Here is a 19635-nt window from a genome sequence, read left to right as displayed (position 1 = left end):
CTCATGGCCGCCATCACCCCCGCCGGCGCCTTCGGCTTCTACGCGGGCCTCTGCTTCCTCGGCTGGATCTTCTGTCTGTCATGCTACCCCGAGACGGCGGGGCTTAGCCTCGAGGAGGTGCAGATTATCTTTGAGCGCGGGTTTGGGATCCGGGATAGCGTGCGGCTGCGTGCGGAGAAGCAAGCGATCGTGCGGGCGGAGAAGGAGAGGCAGAAGGCTTGATGCGTGAGCGGTTGGTGCGTCCGCGAGCGTGTCCCCTTAATAACGATGAACACGTTCAAGACCGTGATGTGTTCTTATGTGGTGTCTGCGACGCACTGTTGTATTTTGTAGATTTTTTAATTCCACAGCGCCCAATCATGCAGCTTGCTGGGATTCTCGTATATTGATAAAATCCATCCTGTGGGCTCAGCAATGCATGACATTTGTTCGAACGAATGCGCTACAGCGATGTTGACAACAACAATGTCTGAGGGTGGGCACTGGATCGTCAGATCTATCTCACACATCAACATGAACCTCAAAATCTTCTAAGCTTTTGTCATTCCTCGAGTGAGGGTACAATACAAGCCTTGCTAATGTTACAACGAGTGTCTGAGGCCGTAAAATGTTCAACTAATGATCGAAGATCGAAGAAAAAAGCTACAGTAGAGTTCGCACAAAAATACCAATAACCCATGGGGACGAAAACCCGCTGTAAAGATACTAAAAAAACATCCAGAGTATATCATGCTACAGATCCGAGGATTAATATGAGAGCAGAATACAAAAAACATATCCGTAAATCATCAACGCGTCCATTCACCGCCGCTCGCCAATTGCGCAAACACGCCATGTTTTTGCATGAGCTCCTCGTACGTGCCTTCCTCCGCAATGACACCATCATGCACGACGAGTATCCTATCGCACATGCGCATCATCTGCAGCTTGTGTGTCACCACGAGCGTCGTCCGCCCAACGCGCGCCCGCACAAGTGTCTCCATCACCGCCGCCTCGTTCGCCGCGTCCAGCGCAGACGTACACTCGTCCAAAATCAAAATACGCGCCGGACGTGCCAGCGCCCGCGCGATTTGCAGACGTTGCGCCTGGCCGCCCGAGATGAGCGACGCGTTCTCGCCCACGTGCGTGTCGTACCCTTTCGGGAGCGACTCGACGAACTCGTGTACGTTCGCTGCTTGCGCTGCCCGCCGCACGTCCGCGTCCGATATCGATTTGCTCCCGTACGCGATGTTCTCGGTGATGGTAGTGTCGAAGAGGTTGGCGTGTTGGCTGACGACCGCGACGTGCTCCCGAAGATGATGAACGTCTGTCGAACGCAGCGCGTTCAGCCCGATGCTAATGGAGCCCAAGTCTGGCTCGTAGAGACGTTGAAGCAGCGATGCGATCGTGGATTTGCCAGAACCGGATGCGCCGACGATGGCGACGCACTCGCCGTCAGCGATATCGAGCGAGATGTCCTTGAGAACGGGCACGTCCGATCGCTCTGGGTAGGAGAAAGAGACGTTGCTGAAGGAGACGCTTCCGTCGATTTCGGGTTGCAGTACACCACGAGACTCCTCCGTGTATCTCGAGAGTTTCAACAACCTGTTGAAATCACGAGTTGCTTGCACGGACTTTGCAATGCGCTGAGCTACAGGTTGTTACTAGGTCAGAGACACAATCGGATAAAACAATGCTGCATTGACTTACTGAAGCCCATTAGCTGAGAGCCAATCGAGACAGAGAAGACCACCAGTTGGAGTACTTGGACCATCTGCAGATAAGTATACGTTCCGCGAGCGATAAGAACGGCGCCGACGTAGAAGAGGAGGGCTTCCGCGAGATAAATGAGAGCACTAGCGACACCGTACGTGCAGCCCTCGATGAATGCGCCACGCACTCCAACGGAGAGCGCTTGATCTGTTGTCTCCTCGAACTTCCGCTGAAACGCACTCTCAAAGCCCATGGCACGAATTCCACGAACATTCGATATGGCCTATACCCAAATCAGATATGTCTCAAGATCCATGACAGTGAAGCACATACATCATAGTATCCTTTCGCCACTTCCTCGCGCGCACGCTTGTTTCTCGTCTCGCACTTCGCGACTAAATTCGACTGTACAGCCATCGACAGTGCAAACACCGGGGCTATCGCAATTCCAACGAGGGTGAGCTGCCAACCCCTGATGAGCGCCCAAATGAGGCCGACGCCCAGCATAGACGTCACAACCGTCGCCTGGCAGAGCACCGTCGCGATGAGCGCACGCGCGTCGTCGCCATCCTTGATGAGGATCTGCACGACGCGCGCCGAGCTGTTCTCGCTCTTGTCGAACCACTTCTTGTCCTGCGCGAGCACGAGCGTCATGCACGTCTTACGCACGCGCGTGACCCAGTCCATGCCGATGACCTCCATTATCGCGTATTTGAGCCCGACGAATACGCCGTCGGCGGCCGCGACCGCGAGGACGATCCCGCCGTACGTGTTGATGAGGCTGACGTCCTTGGCGCCCGCCGACACTTCGACGAAGATACGCGAGAGGAGGAATGCAAAAAGTGGCGTCATGGCACCGCTAGCAGCGCATACCGTGATGCCGATGATGATGAAGGGTTTCGTGGGAAGTGTCGGGTAGACGTCGCGGACCAAGCTCCAGAAGGACTGCATGGGTGGCTCAGTAGGCACCTCCGGCTTTGACCCGACGTTCTCGGATGATTCGACCTTGATCGCCTGCAGCGCTTCCAGGGTCTTTTCGTCCCACTTCGTCCGGGGACGCTTAGCAGGGAGTGACTCGCTCGAGTGCGCTCCATGACGCTTGATCGTGACCTGGCTCGCGTTCTTCCGTAGCATGGCCTTCTCCGCATCAAAGTCGTCATCATCCAGGGCTTGAGGGGAGCAGAGCGTCGTAGTCGACCTCAGAGAGTAGGCTGTAGGAGATGTCGGCGTAAATTGCAGACTGTACCGGTGGTTGGTGGCGACCATCGCGGGAGGCGAAGGGATGTCAATATGCAGCGTCTTCCGACGGCGTTCCTTGATGGGCTTCTCGTCCTCTTCCTCATCTGCGGGCGAGATCCGACTGACGGGCTGCTCGATCCGCGCATTGAGAACGGCGGGCGGAATCGTGGTTGTCGAATTCGTCAGATCCGCAACAGCGTCGAACATCCAGTTGCCCATCGTCAGCGGGCGGAAGGTCGACTGCGTGATCGTCTGGTGCCTGAGCGCCTTTGTCCCTATACGCACCGTATCGATCTCCTCCTGCATCTCAGCGAGCTGCTGCTCGAGGATCGCCTCCACGGGCACCGGCACAAGCTCTTCCGCAGGCTTCTCGGGGAAGCCACCCGATGCGTCCTGCATGTCGACCATCTGCCGAAACTCGCCATACGTGCACGCCTCGAGCTCGGACCGGTAGCCCTGCTCGACGAGTTGCCCATCCTTGAGCATATACACAAAGTCGTCCGACGCGATCTGCGAGAGATCGTGTGTGATGACGATCGTCGTCATGTTCTGGCGCCAGCGCTTGACCGCTTCGAACACAAGAATGCGCGACGTCGCGTCTAGCGCGGACGTCGCCTCGTCTGCGTGGGCTCGTCAGTCCTCACTCGCGGTCGGAGCATCAGACGAATACATACCTAGAATAAGAACAGTAGGGTTACGCAAAAGCGCCCGCGCGATGGCCAGGCGCTGCTTCTGGCCACCAGAAAGGTTCGCACCACCAGTGCCCAATTGCGTATCGTAGCCGTTGGGCAGGTCCCGAACAAACTCATGCATGAGCGCCGCACGGCACACAGCCTCGACCTCTGCGCGCGAAACGTCCTCCGGCCGACGCGAGCTTCCAGGGAACGCCAGCCCGATCGCGACGTTTTCGTGTACTGTCATGTCGAACAAGATGCAACCCTGCGAAACGGCCGCGACGTGTGAGCGCATCCACTCCTCGTCCAGATACGCCGTCTCCTGGTCATCGAGACGGATCGACCCGCCCTGCGGCAGGTACATCTGCAGGAGGAGCTGAGCAATGGTCGACTTTCCCGAGCCGGAGCTGCCGACGATGAACGACGTTTCATCTGAAGGGAGGAAAATGGACACGTCCTTGAGCGCCGGCATACTCGGGCGCGATGGGTACGCGAAAGTGATATTGTCGAGCTCAAACTCGCCGCGACACTTCCCTGGGACGATCTTGCGGAGGTGCGTTTGTCGGCGGCTGCTGCGCTTGAGCGCCATCGATCCCGGACGGCCGAGTGGTGCAGCCGGCTCGGACTCGGCAAGTGCGAGCAGGGCAGCCATGGAGAACTTGCCCTTGCTGAGCACGACGATCTGCGGAATACACATCTGCAGGTTGTTCGCTGCAATGAGGCACGCCCAGAAAACAGACATGACTGTGCCCGGCGTTATGCTCCCATCACGTACGAGCTTTGAGCCGAACCAGAAGCCCTGCACGAACATCGCCATTGTGACGAACTGCGCGCACGTCGCGGTAATGCCCCACACGGTGATGCATCCATTTGCCGCTGCCTGCATCGCGTCAAGCACACCACCGACCTTGGCGTGCTCGTGGGGCTCCGCGTTGAACGCTTTCACGGTCGCGATCGCGGCAATGGCGCGATCCACGAGCGTCGCTGCCTTTGCAGTCTCAGAGCGCTCGACATTGAGGTAGGCTCCGGCGAAAATCTGCGAAACCACCTGAATGAACATGAGGATGGGTACCGAGGAAAGGATGATGAGCGTGAGCGACCATGATTCCACAAAGGCGAGGACGACGCAGGTAATGCATGAGGTCATGTATTGAACGATGAATCCGGACGCCAGTGAGGATGCCATCCGGACTTCATCGGTCTCTCTAAGAAAGTGTTAGCATACGAAAAGCAGCTATTCCGACAGCTACGCACCTGGCGAACCTCGCCATGAGTCCTCCAGCGCCGACAGGGCCGTCTCCGTCTGTCGTTGTGACGGAGTCCTCGGAACCCATCTTTGTGTCGAACCACACCATCTCCTTCTGGGTTACTGCAGCGTATACTTCCTTACGCACAGCCATCAGGTTGCGCTCGCCAGTCCATATCCACAAACTGGATGTGATGGTGCTGAGTGCGAGTGCGCCAAAGGCCAAGCCGACTAGTTCCAGCGCTGCGATGCCTACGCCATGGAGCAGCTGTTTCTTCGCAGCTTGCGAAGGATTTGGAGTGGTGGGAAAGTTGGCGAATGCATCAAATGACTCCCCAATGACATAAGTCATGAAAGGTGCCACGCCGCCAGCCAGCATAGAAGTGAGGATCGCCGGGAGAAGGAGACAGTAGAAGTCACGCCGCGAAACCAGTGAGAAGAGTAGTCTGACGGAGGGTTGAGGAGGAGAGGAGACCGGATGAGGGTGCGCGGATTCCCTGGACTGAACCTGGACCGTTGTGGTAGACTCGAATTTCTGTTCGAGGTCGGAGGTAGAGGCATGAGGGGTCGTAACAGTCGTGTCGGACATCGCAGGAGAGTTGACTGCGAGGCCCGCGGGACGACGCAAGGGGTGAAATGGCGGTGGTACGAAGGGGAGAAGGAGGAAGGGATCGCGAGGAGGCGAATAGTTGGGCCATTGCTTTTGTCAATTGTCATGGTCGGCGAGACAATAGCACAGAGACTCTGGCTTGCGGCCGCGCATGGGCGCCTCACTATTGTGTTGCATAGCATTCCCACGGTCAGACAATAAGCCTCGCCGCGTTACACCCTATGCGAGCCGAGCTGCGATGTCCCACTCCGGCGGAAAGCACCGTTTGTTCTCTATGCTCGCTGGGCGTCGGACCGTCAATGTCAAGAGGCAGCAGGAAATACCGACGGTGGTCGAGGAAGGAAGAGAGACCAAATACTATGCAGGAACGCGTGGCGTCACAAAATGCGACGCGGCCGATCACACCTGTGACTGGGCTCAGGCTGTCTTCTTGAGGTCCTTAGTCTCCCTATATCTAGACAACACACTTTCTGCTAGTAAAAGCCGGATAGAGGGCCTTTCCGGTTGATCATACCGGTCAATGATACACAGATGCTCGACGAATCACAAACAAGATGCGATATTGCAAAAGATCACACTTCTTTGAATGAGCTGTCCGTTCTCAATCCGCGAAAGCACCTGCCACTAGTCAGAAGATAGTTTGCAGGTACGAGAACTCGAATGCATCCACCAGCTTTGCCTATGGATCAACTTCCGTGTATGTCGCATGCATCCAATCTATACGAGCTACTTTTAGACATTATTCATCTTGTAGAGATACGTAGAAAGTCACTCATGGCTGCGTCATTGAATGCAGGTGGCTATGTATCTACTGCTGTTATCAGCGGGAATGATTTCAAGGACGTAACATCCGGTGGTGAGTCCCTGCTGCCTGGCGCTACCTTCTCAGCAGGTGCGGCTCTTCTTTCCAACAGCATTCTTCTATCTCGGTCTGGCTCACAAAAATCTGCTCATATGACACCTTCAGATGTACCATTCATCATCCAGCCAGCTATTCATTCCGCTCCGAAGCGGGAACATGAACAGTGGTCTTCTGTGCCGGCGACCAAGGCGCGCACACTTTCCACAGGAAGCAACGTGTCCCAGAGCTTGTTGAAGACAGGGACCGTGAATCGTAAACCACTAAGAATATCCCCTTCCTCAGCATTGGTCGGAGGACCTGTCTCGCGGGATCATCCATCGATCATGTCCTCACCTACAGCCTCCGGCTCAGATGACTCGAAACTCAAAATATCCGACCACTTACGCGTCGCTACAACAGACTCTATCACTTGCCAGTGGAGCCATGTAGTTCCTGGATTGCCACCCTGCACCCGTTCTTGCTCCCGCTGAACGTGTGGATGCACATCCGCACAGCTCATGTGCTCGGTAATAGCTGCAAGTGGGGCGAGTGTCAGAGAAAGGGTGACTATTCTAATCTCAAAAGACACGCCAATGGTGATCGCCTCTGCATTAAGTGGAGATGTCCCTTAGTCAAGTGCGACCTCTTACTCTCTAGGGTCGGTTCGCTCGTGCGACACCTCAAGACGAAGCATTATTGCGTCTCTGGTGACGGTGTCGAAGGTGAAGATGACATCGAGTCCGCTCGTAGCAGCTTACGAGATGCAAAAGAAGCACTGAGACCTCTAGAGGCCTCCGAAGCCAGTCGTAAACGGGTTTTGGACGAGGACTTGGATCAATCCGCCCGGAAAAGGCCAAACAAACGCGTCCGGTCCCAATAGTTATATGCTAGCTGCGTCATATTTCGTTTGCTTCATCTTCCACTTCGTTTTTAATACTCTCTGTATAATCGTAACACTACTAATTTCTGTAATGATAGTATGTGTACTGGACAAACGGGCGGTCGATGTAAAGTAGGACTCGAAATGAACTATATCCCGCACACGTTCACATGAGCTCAGCGTTGAGAAGTATGCGGTTTTGGGACTTTCGTATGCTGTTGCATACAAATATCTAAACTTTCCAGTTGTACATTATACCAGCAATGAGATGTCCAGATTCATCATTCACGGAGTCTCAATGAGTCGCGACGTATATGAATATCGAACAGATCCTGGGAGCATGTCTCATGGCATTCGCATCGAAACAGTCAAGTAGTAAACTTTTAGTATGTTCTTATTTTCCCTAAAATAACCTATTGATTCCGTGGACAACATATACTGATCAGCGGGGGCGACCGTGCAGCAGCGATGTGATTGCTCGACATTGCACGCGTTCGATCATGTGACCGCGGTGTCTTGGACAAGCGCTCGTAGCACGGACCTGAATCAACCAGTCTCGGTCACCGCGGCCATGATTGCAACCAGCTCGTGCTTGCTCTCGGGTTCTCGAGGATCAACAGGACGCTTTTCATCCTGACGATGGAGACTTGGTCGGGGTCATATCCTATGGCTTGTTTCTGTCAAATAAACCTGCTGTAACTGGAACTGGCAGTGCTCAACGGCGACACCATTCAAGATATCAGTCATCTGGAATGTCTCACTTGGCTCGCATGAAGTACGTCATTCATGTTAAGTTATGCTGCCACATCTCCAGAGCGCCTTGCCGATGCCTTGTATCTCGCAACATCCGAAGGAGAGTGGACTACCGACACGGAATGCTGTGAACAAGTACCTATCGTTGGGGTTCTCAGTTCTGACACCTGTAGCCAGCATCCCTGGTGAATAGCTATGTCTCGCACTAACAGATCGTGCTGGATGAAGCGTTCAAGTTCGGTGTTGACGGTGAGTGGAATGCTTACCCGAATATTCAATTCATCACAATTCCTTCTCATCAGCCGCAATTCGGCTCATTGCAACATTACTATTTGGTGAAGAAACTATGAGCTTGTGTAAGCGGCAGGAGTATTAATGCCACGTCGCATATACCTTCAGGTCTGTGTCGATGATCACGGCCGTTCAACTGATATGGAAAGCTCACCCTTTGTTCCCACTAGGATATCATTCGCATGTCCAGACACAATGGTAACATCTTACTGCAACCGGTCGGTAGGCGCTGAGGACTATGCGAACCGTTGAAGCTAATACCACCTGTGTTCAGCCAATATTATATAAGATCTTGTATGCTTTTTTAATTCAAAAACACGTTTCGCCATCAAGTCATCGGCTCGAAAATCGCCTCAGGTTTAAAAGAGCACTGTGAGCGTCATTACTCCTTTGTTGACTACTAAGACCACGGATCTGTGCAGATTTCGTTTCTCAACAAAGCTCGTCTCATGAATCTGACTGACGCAGTTCTGAGCGCAGAGGAATACGGAGAGTACCCGGTTGCCACCTACTGCAATTTCGTTTAGCATCTTCGCGGTGCCACCCCCCCCCCCCGCGGCCACAGGCTGAGCGCGGAGGCATCGGCTCAGGTGGCTAAGTACCGCTCAAGGATCTTCCTATCTGAGTGTTGATTGGTACGCCACGACGCGCCAGCAAATACATGGCAACGTGTTCAATGTGCCACACACAATTCATCAAGGGCCACTGCGGGTGATATTGGATTGGCTCGGCGATCTGTTGACCCGTTGAACGCACGCCCCACGCGTACCGCGCTCGCTCTATATCTACCCAGTGCTGGTTTCCCTCTTGACTGCCACAACTGTCACGTACTCACCTACGCAGACGTGAATCTTCCTTCTGCTTTGCCTCCCACGCTAAACACTCTCCGGACTCGTCCCTCTACTTGCCGTATCGCTTCAGACTCTTTGCAATGGCCCAAGCTCGCACCTCGCTATCCTCTACGATTACCTACTCGCGATCAAATTCGGCGGGCCTGGCACAAAGCGGTCATGGGGCCAAAACTCCAGTTAACAACAAAGGCGCCTTCATTACCGAGTACGCTATCTGTCACTACCACGACTGTAACGACCCATTCATCCATCGCACGGTAGACAACACCATCCGCGTCTTCAATCACAGCAGACGAGGAAGTGGGCTTTGAGGTTAATGTCCCTTCTGAATCGAACACCGATGCAAAAGACAACGTACCATCGCAGCCTGTCCTTGCACAACCAGGTCGGATGATGGGCAGTCGTACGTATCGCTTGCTCTTATACGCGTTATAAGGTGCTCATTCAAAGACCTTCAGGGCCGAGCTGCTGGCGGGCGACCACTCCGAGTGGCCGAGTGGCTCAGCGCCACTCCGGACAAGTGCTGACCTGATTCCTCTGTCGTTTGACGGCCTGCATTTCCCTTACCACCTATCGGGGCCAGCCTAACAGCACGAAAGCTTGGTCGTTGGCTATCCAATACTAGTTCTCGCTGAACTAGGTGACACGGTATGGGAACATGGTGTGGACGAGGAAGACATCTTCCTCCCTCGGGCTGATTACTCCGGCACGCTATTAGATTCCTTCTGTGATGAAAGGTGCATATCGACTTGTGTCCTAATAGTCAGCAAAATAACGATATCTTCATGGACTACAGTTACTGGGGTTTCCTCCGCTCAGCAACTCCAGAATCAAAACCTAGCTAAGTCGACTCGAATATCAAAGAGGAGCTGTCCGTGTGAGACTTTGATTTCTCGCTGATTTTGGAGTATGAGCGAGCGAGGTGTGTAGATGGGTTCACGGACTGGGCATCATAGTGCGTATCCTCGAGATCATCCGAGACTCGGTGTTGACTTGATTTGCACTCAGCGCCTCCGTTCTCGAGAAGCAGTTCGGGATGAACATGGGTTGGTTGGCACCGCAGATGTCCATCCGTAAACGTGCCACCGAGCCATTCATCTTCTCGCATCAACACCCTTCCACCAGTTCCTCGACTCATGACTCCATCGCATCGAGTTCTGTCAGCCTTGTGGATGTAGTGAAGGAACAACATGCTGCAGATGCATTCCACGAGTCCACCAAGGCTGTCCTTGAATGTGGCAGATCGCAGAGGTATGTGCTATGTATTATCGATGGACTGCAGCTGATTTATCCGTCTGAAGCCCTAGGGTGCGACATGACCATATGCAGGCCGGTACAGGCGAGGGTTGCTGGCAACGAGAAGGCTCCGGACGACTTTCTGCATGAAAGTGAGTATCGAAACGGAGGCATGTTAGGGCATGACATGCTGATCTTTAGTTGTGTAGGTCAATGCGGGATCCACTCTGTTCAACATCGCCCAGCCCAGTGCGTCGGGCCACTGTCAGCGGGGGAGAGTGCAGGGATGTGGTATACGCCGCGGCGGCTCTTCCGGCTCATGCAGACCTCATGCTTCGCCTTCCGCACTTTCTCGCGGCTCCTCTCCTATCAGGTCTTCCTCTCGATCACCTTCCAGCTCGGACTCATCGTACGTCCCATCCGACGTGGAGGGTCCCAACGAAGCTTCTCGGAAGCGGAAGTCCAGGCAGCAGAGTAGGCCTCAAGCGATCAAAGGAGACTAGACTCATTTGCAGGATAGTATTCCCTCATCTGCAGTCGGGGTTGGGAAGCGCAAACGAGCTGCGTTTGCGTCGCGACAACCCCCCTCAACCAAGACAAATGTCGCTCCTGCAAGTACTGGAGTCCCCGATCGGCCAAGGGCATATGCTGTAGACCACCGTGGTGACATCAAGTGTCCATGGCCTGACTGCTCTCACAATGCTGGTATGCTGCATATGCGCCGCCGCCTTTTCAAGAAGCACACACGTAATGCCTCGTCTTGCTACTGGCCAGGGTGCCAGGCGAGCACTTTCTCCTCAGCGGCGAGGCACATCAATGATCATCACCTCAAAATTGAATGGGTCTGTTCTGCTTGCCACAACACCTTCAAAAGCGAGGATTATTCTTCAATCCTACGAGGCACGGCAGCATGCCAATGTTGAGGAGGTCAAGGAGAATTGGACCAGTGATGACAATGGTCAGCGATCAACACCAGGCGAGTTGAAGTCCTTGAGAAACAACAAGGTGGTTGATGAGAGGCTGTATAAGCGTAGAAGGATATGATTTTTCGTTCTCGGGAAATGAAGTGGTATAAATCTAATCATGCATCCAGCTGATGCATGATTAGATGTATACCGCTTCATTTCCTCGCCCACTGTATTGTATTGTGTATTACCTAGACTTTCCATTCCATACCAGATCATTTCGCTCAGCCTTCTCGCAAAATCAACTCATGTTTAGTAATAGAACCGTCGTTTGTAAGAATGCACCTGGTATGTCACTGTGGAACTCACCGGGCGTGGACAAGCGCACTCACTCACAAGCGCTCGTCCGGAGCGCGCGACGCCACAGCCTTGTCACGTTAACAGCTTCGGTGGCTGTGCATGGCCATGCATGCCTCCTCGCCTTTCGGTCCTGTAGCCATATGTTTGCTTGGCATAGATGAATGCGAGACAGCATGTGGATGACTCATGGGAATGAGACGGCCAATGACCTAACGACAACATTGCCGGAGAGGAGGCGATAATGGTCGCGGGGATCCATCACTGTCTCCTCTGGACTTAAAGCTCTAGTGGGTGATCCATTCGAAATACTTTCAGATTCTGATCGAAGAAGTGCGGCCCACATATGTGTCTGCTTGCACGGATGGAAACTGATATCGCAGATGACTTGTTCAACAACACTACGGTGACCAGCGAACCGATGACAGACCGTGAAGCAGGGCCGAATACAATAAGCACTAGCCTGCAAACAATGCAGAGTGTGGTCGTATCTCTTACTATGACGGTGGGCACACACGTGCCCCTCTGCGAGACCTTGATAGCAGCCAGCATACTGAGTTGTTAAGCCGAGCAGAGCCCTCTCGCTATGTTGGGAAGGAACGAGACGTACGACAGGAGAAATACCTGAGGGAATAACACATTTCAGTAGTAGTAGAACAACAATACTTCACTTCTTGTCTCGCAGAGGCTTTCAATCTAGTCAGTCCCTCAGCGGTTGCTCTAATAGGAAGCCGTCTGAGCAAGCATCGTGCCGTACATCCTGGGCGAACCAGCACATTAACTAAGTCATCAGAATGATAGTGCAATAAGGCTGAGATCAAGCCCACACATACAGGAAAGGCCTCCCGACGACGGTATGGGTTGTGTTCTTGGTAGAGTTGGTTGTCGGCCCTGCCATTGCGAGCCAAGAAAGTGCACCCGACGGCACGCAGGCACCGACTGACGACATACACGTCTCATGTGTGCGATCATTGCCTACATGGAGTCCTCAGTAAAGTGTCTATATGATCTAATAATAGACCTACCAAGCAGCATTCCGCCGCCGTCAGTCCACCATGAATATGCGCAATCGTAATGAGTGTCTCTCGCAATAGCGCAGGGTGACGCGATATTATAGTGCCAAATGTAATAGCACATGATTATCAAGGTTGTAAGGAATCTGATAGCGCATGACTTGCACACTGAGAACGAGGTCGTCATAATAGAAAACATTGACTTGAATTATCTTGAAGAGCTCTTCAGAATGTTTGGTGGCGCGATTGCGAACACACCATAGATGATAGTACAATCTACGTGGTCTCCTTTTCGTCATAAGAGAATATCATATGCGTTTGACGAGGTGACAGGTAGGCTCACTGTTACTGCTTGAAACGTTGGCGAGCATACCTCTGGGATTGACGTACCGGCCACTGAGCAATGTGTAGATGATGGTTCATACGGATGCTTGAGCGAGCGCGAGGTCAACCGAAGGGATGCGACAGTACGTATATGCGAGCATGAACAGCGACCTATACTGTCGACGTGCAGTACCCAACATCCATGAAACATAGAATGGAGCATTTAGCGCCAGTGCGGGACCCGCGCAGCATCCATGATGAATTGCACCCGTAGAAGGCTTAGCCATGTTTGTTGTAGAAGAGGTTCCGAAGCATTGCAACATAATCGAAGCCGCAGCAGATGCGTAGCGAGCAACAGCACCTTCGGCGTCTTCTGTGCCAGGATGCAAGGAACAGCTTCCATGATAGAAGCAGACTGCAGCTGCCAGCTACTCGTTCATATCATTTCTAGAGTTTCAATTGTGTTCCGCTGTCTGAGCGGCGGTGTGAATCGTCCGACATACAATTGAAACTTGGATACGGCAGGAAGCTGAAGTAGGGAGACAAGACGTGGCTGGACAAGGCTGCTCTGACTAGATACGGCCACGATGAGCAAATTCTTCGATTCTTGGAGGAATAACAGTGGCACTTCAACATGGAATTGGCGGCTGCGCGATACTAAGTCAGCGAGTCAAAGCGAGACCACAAACGCTGATACGTGGACGTGATACGCCACTGCGCTATGCAGAAGTGTTCGACAGGAAGGCACTTCCGTCGCCTGTGGATCCGGATATGAAGCGACAAAGATACGAGGGCAGGGGGGAAACACCTGTGACAGAGTTGTACTAGTGTAACAACTTGCTGTGCGCGGTGTCGTAGCATTGATAGATGCCTGGAAAACTGCACTGCTCACCTGCGGTCACTCCACAAAGCTCTGCGCCAAAGGAGGTGCTGGCATACATGTGTATGTCGCTGAATGGGCGGAACTTGCATGGACTCGCGTAGAAGGGACTTATCAGTCAACGGAGAGCTGCTTCTGAGCCACTGCGCGATACCCTCATGGCCGAATACCACATGCGTGGCCGCCGCGTAGTGATATCTAGAGAGATAGTTTCAACCAATGCGCCAGTCGGGTGCGCGAACATGCCAACCCCGCTTCCTTCTGAGCAGCTGCTTTGCCGACAGAATCCGCCCTATGAAGTAATAGGCATCGCTTCTCTGTTTGGCATTGAAGCACAGCAACGGAGCCCCAGCGTTTTGACTAATTGATGACCGAAGCGTGCACAGTGGGCGTGGCGTCGAGTATATTTAAGACCACCAGGACTTCGGAGAGACAGCAACATATCTCCACTTCATACCCTATCTCTCCCTTCGCTGCATCACACATGGGTGCTCAACTCAGCGCGCAACGGAGGCGCCGCGTCCCCCACAGCGACCAGTCATCAGAAGTTACCCCGTCCAGGAGTTCGCGGGAAAGCCGCACAGCAGTGCGCTCGAGCAAGCTGTGGTCGCACGCAAAAGGCGGTGCGCAGAAGGAAGAAAGGGAGATATCAGAGCAGAACGAGGAAAAAGAGCAGGGTGCGTCGGCACAGCCCGACGCTACTAACGGGGCCAAAGCGGTGCGTTTTACTGATGTGAGAAACGCACATATATTTATCTTACCCCTGCCTCTGCGTTCGGTCCCCTATACCCGTCGCTTACTCGTTCCTGTCGCTCTATCTTCTGCTCTGTCGTTTATCGAGCAGCGCAGACAGTCTGTCACCTCTACGAAGTCCAACAAGATGGTCCAGCCAGCAACGGTACCATGCCAGGTCAGACCTACACAACACCAACACCAATCCGCGCGATTGTGGCTGATGACTCCTGCAGTATCGGACAGGGAAGACACTGGGTAGCGGGACATATGCGATTGTCAAGGAAGCCGTCCACATCAAGACGGGCAAATACTACGCATGCAAGGTTATTAACAAGAAGCTGATGGAGGGACGGGAGTACATGGTGAGTAAAATTCTGCAGACCCCCCGTCTGCTCTACGCGCCATTTGCCACTGGCGTTACTGTCCACTTGCTCCCCATTCCACCTCTCTGCTTTCAACAGAACGAAGACATCCATGCACATCAGGATCGTGAAGGCATATCGGGGCGATCATGGTTGACGGAGGAATAATCCTCCTTTGTCCGTATGGTCGGCGATGCTGGTTAAGCAGCCTGATCGTAACGGATGGAAACAGCAATATCCATGCTGCTGCGCTGCATGATCACTTCATGTCTATGATCTTCACGATCTTGCGACGCAGTGACTGATCAGCCAGACTGCCAGGTTCGCAACGAGATCGCTGTGTTGAAGAAGATCTCCAAGGGCCACCGGAACATCGTCACACTACACGACTACTTCGAGGTATGTTCCAGGGGGCGGGGAGGGGAAGGGGTTAACTCTTATCAGGTACTGATCGTACATCCAACGTTCTTCAGACTGCGCACAACCTCTATCTTATCTTCGACCTTTGCACGGGAGGCGAGCTGTTTGACCGGATATGTGCTAAAGGCAACTACTACGAAGCGTGCGTGGCATGTTATGATCCCCCAGCTATTGTCTGATTACACCTTCACAGCGATGCCGCGGAGCTGATCAGGACAATCTTGGGAGCCGTCAAGTATCTCCACGACTGTGAGATCGTGCATCGAGGCACGTAACATCGTTGCTAGTGAATGTTCACATCGTCTGACATGCAGCCGGTAGACCTTAAACCGGAGAACCTTATCTTCCGCACGAAAGCTGAGGATGCGGACGTCATGATTGCAGACTTCGGTCTGAGCCGAATCATGGATGACAACCTTCTGACTGAAGTGTGTGGGACGCCGGGAGTGAGTGTGATTATCTTGATCACTTGCATCGATGTCCTGACCGAATGTCTCCAGTACATGGCTCCAGAGATCTTCAAGAAAAGTGAGCATTCGTTCCCGTCCCCTTTGTGTACGCACAACATTCACACTTTATCTCAGCTGGACATGGCAAGCCCGTCGATATCTGGGCAATGGGTGTCATCACCTACTTCCTACTCTGCGGTGAGCGATACTCCATCCTGAGCCAACTCGGAAACTCATACACGGACCAGGCTATACCCCATTCGACCGTGAAACGCAGCAGCAAGAAATGGAGGCGATTCTTGCGGGTGACTACAAGTTCGAGCCAGGTGGGCTTCCCTCAACGTCGTATAAGAGATTGCATATGCCGATGCTGTTGCAGCAGAGTACTGGGCGAACGTCTCGGAGACAGCGAAAGACTTTGTGTCATCGTGCCTGACAATTGATCCCGGCTCGCGGCCTACAGCAGAAGAGGCGCTGCAGCACGGATGGCTCGCGTCGAAAGAGCCGCACTACGTGCCCGACCCGGAGAATCCAGACGGCGGCATGACAGACTTGCTGCCGCACGTCAAGAAGCACTTCGACGCGCGGAAGACATGTGCGTTCCAGCGCTCGCCTTATGTTCCGGTGTGGAGCTGACGATGGGCCTTTGCTGCGCAGTCCGCAAGGCCGTGTTCTCGATGATGGCGATGAAGCGCATGTCGACGTTGGCGCACCAGCATGGCTCGAAAGTCGGCGGACAGAACTTGATGGAGCTTCTGGAGGAGTCCGAGAAGGTGCGTCGCCCGTCTACCTATATCGTCTCCACTGTGAAGGCTTATCGTGTCATTCGCGTAGGAACACGTGGACGAGGTATGCTTTGAGAGTTCGCTCCCTAGACCTGCCCACTGATTTACATGCGTTCGCAGGATCACTCCGTCATCCATCTCGACGACGTGTCAATGAGCTCGTCCGAGTCGGAAGCTGGGTCGCGCGCGGACAATGGGGAACTCGCAAACGCCCTCGCGCAAGTGAAGCTCGCTCCTGTTCCTGTGGTAGCGACGGATTGAGACGAGGATACCTAACGCGCGGTGCAAGGCATAATCCGCTGATAATTGGCGTAGCATCGGATTGTATGATATGGACCAGATGACTGGAATTTGTCAGGGCGGGGTGTCCACGCTTGCCTCGAAGTCGGGTAGTCGACTCCCTTCGAACGTACATGTATTCAGTGCCCAAGCAACGTAATTTTCTTTCCGCGAACAATTACTTCCGTTCGACTTTGATTGCAATTGGGCTCAATTGCCAGATTACTCACATAATTACGAGCTAGCCTCCCATTCGCTACGTCGCGACGCGTCCGTCACACTGGCACATGTACGGTTCAGGCGAATTCCGAGGGCGTTGTACCTAGTCTCCGTATAAACTGCTACGATCATTCAACGAGGAATTTACATGTACACTTCTATTCTCTATAAATGCCTTCTTTCATTTTCTCCCACCACAACCTTGTTCTCGGTAAGATGGACGAGGCCAACTCGTGGCTGTATGTTCCAACCGTGACCTCCGCACACATACTATGTATGCGGAGGGTGGAACAACTGGAACGAGCCGATCCACAACACCAGGGCGCGTGCACGGATCATCGCACCAACGAGAAACGCGGAACGCGCGGTCGCTCTTCGGGACGATATCATCGCTGGCTTTAAGAAAATCCAGAACTCCCGGAAGACACCAGGTGCTTCGATGAGCAGCACGAACACCTCGAGTAGCTATCAAACACGGTGCACCAATCTGCCACGCTCTCTATGAGGTATGTTGGTGTATTGATTCCTGCGCTCATTTCTTACCGTTGATCGTGCACAGAACAAACAAGCTTATGCTGAGGACGACGACGACGATGATGACGGTGACAGTCGTACGGCCACCTCCGAAACAATGACTATTCGGACTGTAAGTTCTCACTAAACGACAACTCCGCGCTCATGCATTTGATAGTTGACAGCCCGTTCGCACTTCATCACTGGCCATCGATGCTGTGATGGTTCATCACGGCATCGAGCGGGCTTTTGAAGAGCTTCTTTACCTGTCTTGTTTATCACTGCAAAACAGGTAAGGAAGCTCTTCAAAAGCTCATCGACACGGGCCAATATATAGGCCATCCCACCCCTGCATATGGGTATCAAAGGCAAGATGACTTCCCCCAAGGAATATGAACGACGTGTTTTTGGCATGATCGTCCTCCTCAAAGCCACTGTCATCCACGAAGTAATTGGCGGAAATGATGGTGCGAAGATAACAATTTCTTCGCGGGTACACGTCAGATCAACGTCGTCGTCCCTCCTTGGCATCAGCCTATCTCGGCATCTAAGGTCCATTTGCGGAAGGAACAAGGAGGATTCGGTCGCAAGAAATACGCCCGTACCGTCGTTCAATAGGTGATCTTTGCGGATCTTTCATCCCGCTCATTGTAGCGCATACGCGTGTTCCGTAAAAAATCCATTCGGTTCGTGAATTTCCATATTGACATGGTAGAGTTCCCATCCCACCTCCCAAACGAAAACACGTTGTCGCACCTCACCGAGCAAGGGGCCCGCCGCGGCGACGCGGCACTTTTCGAGTCTAGTATATAGCCTCGACGTCGAACCGTCTCATCTTTACTCACTCATCCGTACTCATCATTCCCATCAACGAGCGAAGCATGTCAGAATCCCAGCCTTTCGCATCGACCCTGGACGTTCTGGCCCGTATACTCCCAGATGGCGGCATGACAGACTTGCTGCCGCACGTCAAGAAGCACTTCGACGCGCGGAAGACATGTGCGTTCCAGCGCTCACCTCATGTCCCGGTGTGGAGCTGACGATGGGCCTTTGCTGCGCAGTCCGCAAGGCCGTGTTCTCGATGGTGGCGATAATACGCATGTCGACTTTGGCGCACCAGCATGGCCTGCACGTCGGCGGACAGAACTTGAGCGAGCTCCTGGAGGAGTCCGAGAAGGTGCGTTGCACGTCTACGCATTCATACTTTGCTCTTTAGGCTTGCCTACTGACTTGCATGTCCTTGCAGGATCGCTCCGTCATCCATCTCGACGACGTGTCAACTGCGGAGCTCGCAAATGCCTTCACGCAAGTGAGGCTCACTCCTATTCCTGTGTAGCGACGGATTGAGACGAGCATGCCTAATGCGCGGTGCAAGGCATATGCATGATCTGCTGATAAATGATGTAACATCGGATTGTATGATATGGACCAGATGACTGGGATTTGTCAGGGCGGGTCCCTGTCCACGTTTGCCTCCAAGTCGGGTAGTCGACTTCCTTCGAATGTACATGTACTTATACAGTGCCCAAGCAGCGTGTTTTTCTTTCCGCGAACAATTACTTCCGGAACTCGAATTTGATTGCAATTGGCCACTCGGACTTTGGAATGTGTGATCGCCTTTCTAGCAGCAATTGATGCCTGTCGCGACAGCTGATTGATTAATGTTTCCTCAATCTGGAACACGCCGGCTGAAAAAAAAATCCGTACTCTTGGTGATATGAATGGGAGTCATCTGAAGGCTTTTGATCACCCAAAATTGGAAGTAGGATCGGAGCAGATCTATCCAATGACTTTGGTCGGAAGTAGTCAGCCACTACTGAGCACATGGCCACAGTGATTGCCCTTGTGCAGACACACCTACTCATCTATCAAAGTCATACGCAGGGTGAAATATGCCATAAAAAAATCATATACATGTTACCCATGTTTGTAATGAGAAACTCGGGCTGTACGACCATTTTGCAGATTAGGGTGGAACCACAAGTACCGTCAGGCTGTTGGAGCTTGCGGGGAAACGTTGCCGAGAAATTGCCTTCGTGCAGCCGATGCGTCTATCAAAATGCATTTATAAGCATATGACG

The 19635-nt window shown here is 53.1% G+C and overlaps 7 protein-coding genes across 7 annotated transcripts in view; 5 read left to right on the top strand and 2 right to left on the bottom strand.

The window, feature by feature from the left end:
• The window catches only part of LAESUDRAFT_687730 (general substrate transporter), a 2491-nt gene extending 2141 nt beyond the window's left edge, over window positions 1–350 (top strand). The window contains exon 12 of the mRNA XM_040905966.1: window positions 1–350. Coding sequence (XP_040758438.1) covers window positions 1–229 — 229 coding nt within the window. The 3' untranslated portion in view covers window positions 230–350.
• A 171-nt stretch (window positions 351–521) lies between these two features.
• Window positions 522–5577, bottom strand: LAESUDRAFT_816363 (P-loop containing nucleoside triphosphate hydrolase protein). Its single transcript, XM_040914770.1, has 5 exons — window positions 4860–5577; window positions 3606–4810; window positions 2026–3551; window positions 1690–1975; window positions 522–1630 (listed from the first exon to the last, which is right to left on the bottom strand). Exons 1-5 carry the CDS (start codon window positions 5438–5440, stop codon window positions 789–791), a joined length of 4440 nt encoding a protein of 1479 aa, XP_040758437.1. The 5' UTR covers window positions 5441–5577; the 3' UTR covers window positions 522–788.
• Window positions 5578–6074: 497 nt separating this feature from the next.
• On the top strand, window positions 6075–7076 carry LAESUDRAFT_529004 (uncharacterized protein). The gene is made up of 3 exons (XM_040902826.1): window positions 6075–6158; window positions 6216–6353; window positions 6429–7076. Exons 2-3 carry the CDS (start codon window positions 6236–6238, stop codon window positions 6791–6793), a joined length of 483 nt encoding a protein of 160 aa, XP_040758436.1. The 5' UTR covers window positions 6075–6158; window positions 6216–6235; the 3' UTR covers window positions 6794–7076.
• On the top strand, window positions 6594–7438 carry LAESUDRAFT_732005 (uncharacterized protein). The gene has a single exon (XM_040910150.1). It carries the CDS (start codon window positions 6802–6804, stop codon window positions 7180–7182), a length of 381 nt encoding a protein of 126 aa, XP_040758435.1. The 5' UTR covers window positions 6594–6801; the 3' UTR covers window positions 7183–7438.
• Window positions 7439–9157: 1719 nt separating this feature from the next.
• On the top strand, window positions 9158–10791 carry LAESUDRAFT_764373 (uncharacterized protein; the record flags this gene model as incomplete). Its single annotated transcript, XM_040913430.1, has 4 exons — window positions 9158–9282; window positions 10086–10328; window positions 10407–10465; window positions 10523–10791. 4 exons carry the CDS (start codon window positions 9158–9160, stop codon window positions 10789–10791), a joined length of 696 nt encoding a protein of 231 aa, XP_040758434.1.
• Window positions 10792–12259: 1468 nt separating this feature from the next.
• On the bottom strand, window positions 12260–12976 carry LAESUDRAFT_528539 (uncharacterized protein). Its single transcript, XM_040902823.1, has 2 exons — window positions 12601–12976; window positions 12260–12550 (listed from the first exon to the last, which is right to left on the bottom strand). The coding sequence occupies exons 1-2, from the start codon at window positions 12785–12787 to the stop codon at window positions 12393–12395; spliced, it is 345 nt and encodes a 114-aa protein (XP_040758433.1). The 5' UTR covers window positions 12788–12976; the 3' UTR covers window positions 12260–12392.
• A 1696-nt stretch (window positions 12977–14672) lies between these two features.
• On the top strand, window positions 14673–18770 carry LAESUDRAFT_665482 (Pkinase-domain-containing protein; the record flags this gene model as incomplete). Its single annotated transcript, XM_040905194.1, has 11 exons — window positions 14673–14702; window positions 14761–14889; window positions 15211–15288; window positions 15363–15451; window positions 15503–15566; window positions 15624–15755; window positions 15810–15837; window positions 15894–15956; window positions 16007–16084; window positions 16138–16353; window positions 18616–18770. The coding sequence occupies 11 exons, from the start codon at window positions 14673–14675 to the stop codon at window positions 18768–18770; spliced, it is 1062 nt and encodes a 353-aa protein (XP_040758432.1).
• Between the last annotated feature and the right edge of the window lie 865 nt (window positions 18771–19635).

The sequence above is a fragment of the Laetiporus sulphureus genome (assembly GCF_001632365.1).
Source record: "Laetiporus sulphureus 93-53 unplaced genomic scaffold LAESUscaffold_75, whole genome shotgun sequence".
NCBI classification, from domain to species: Eukaryota; Fungi; Basidiomycota; class Agaricomycetes; order Polyporales; family Laetiporaceae; genus Laetiporus; species Laetiporus sulphureus.
The sequence above is the reverse complement of the archived record's forward strand: the minus strand, read 5'-3'. Positions and strand labels throughout refer to the sequence as shown.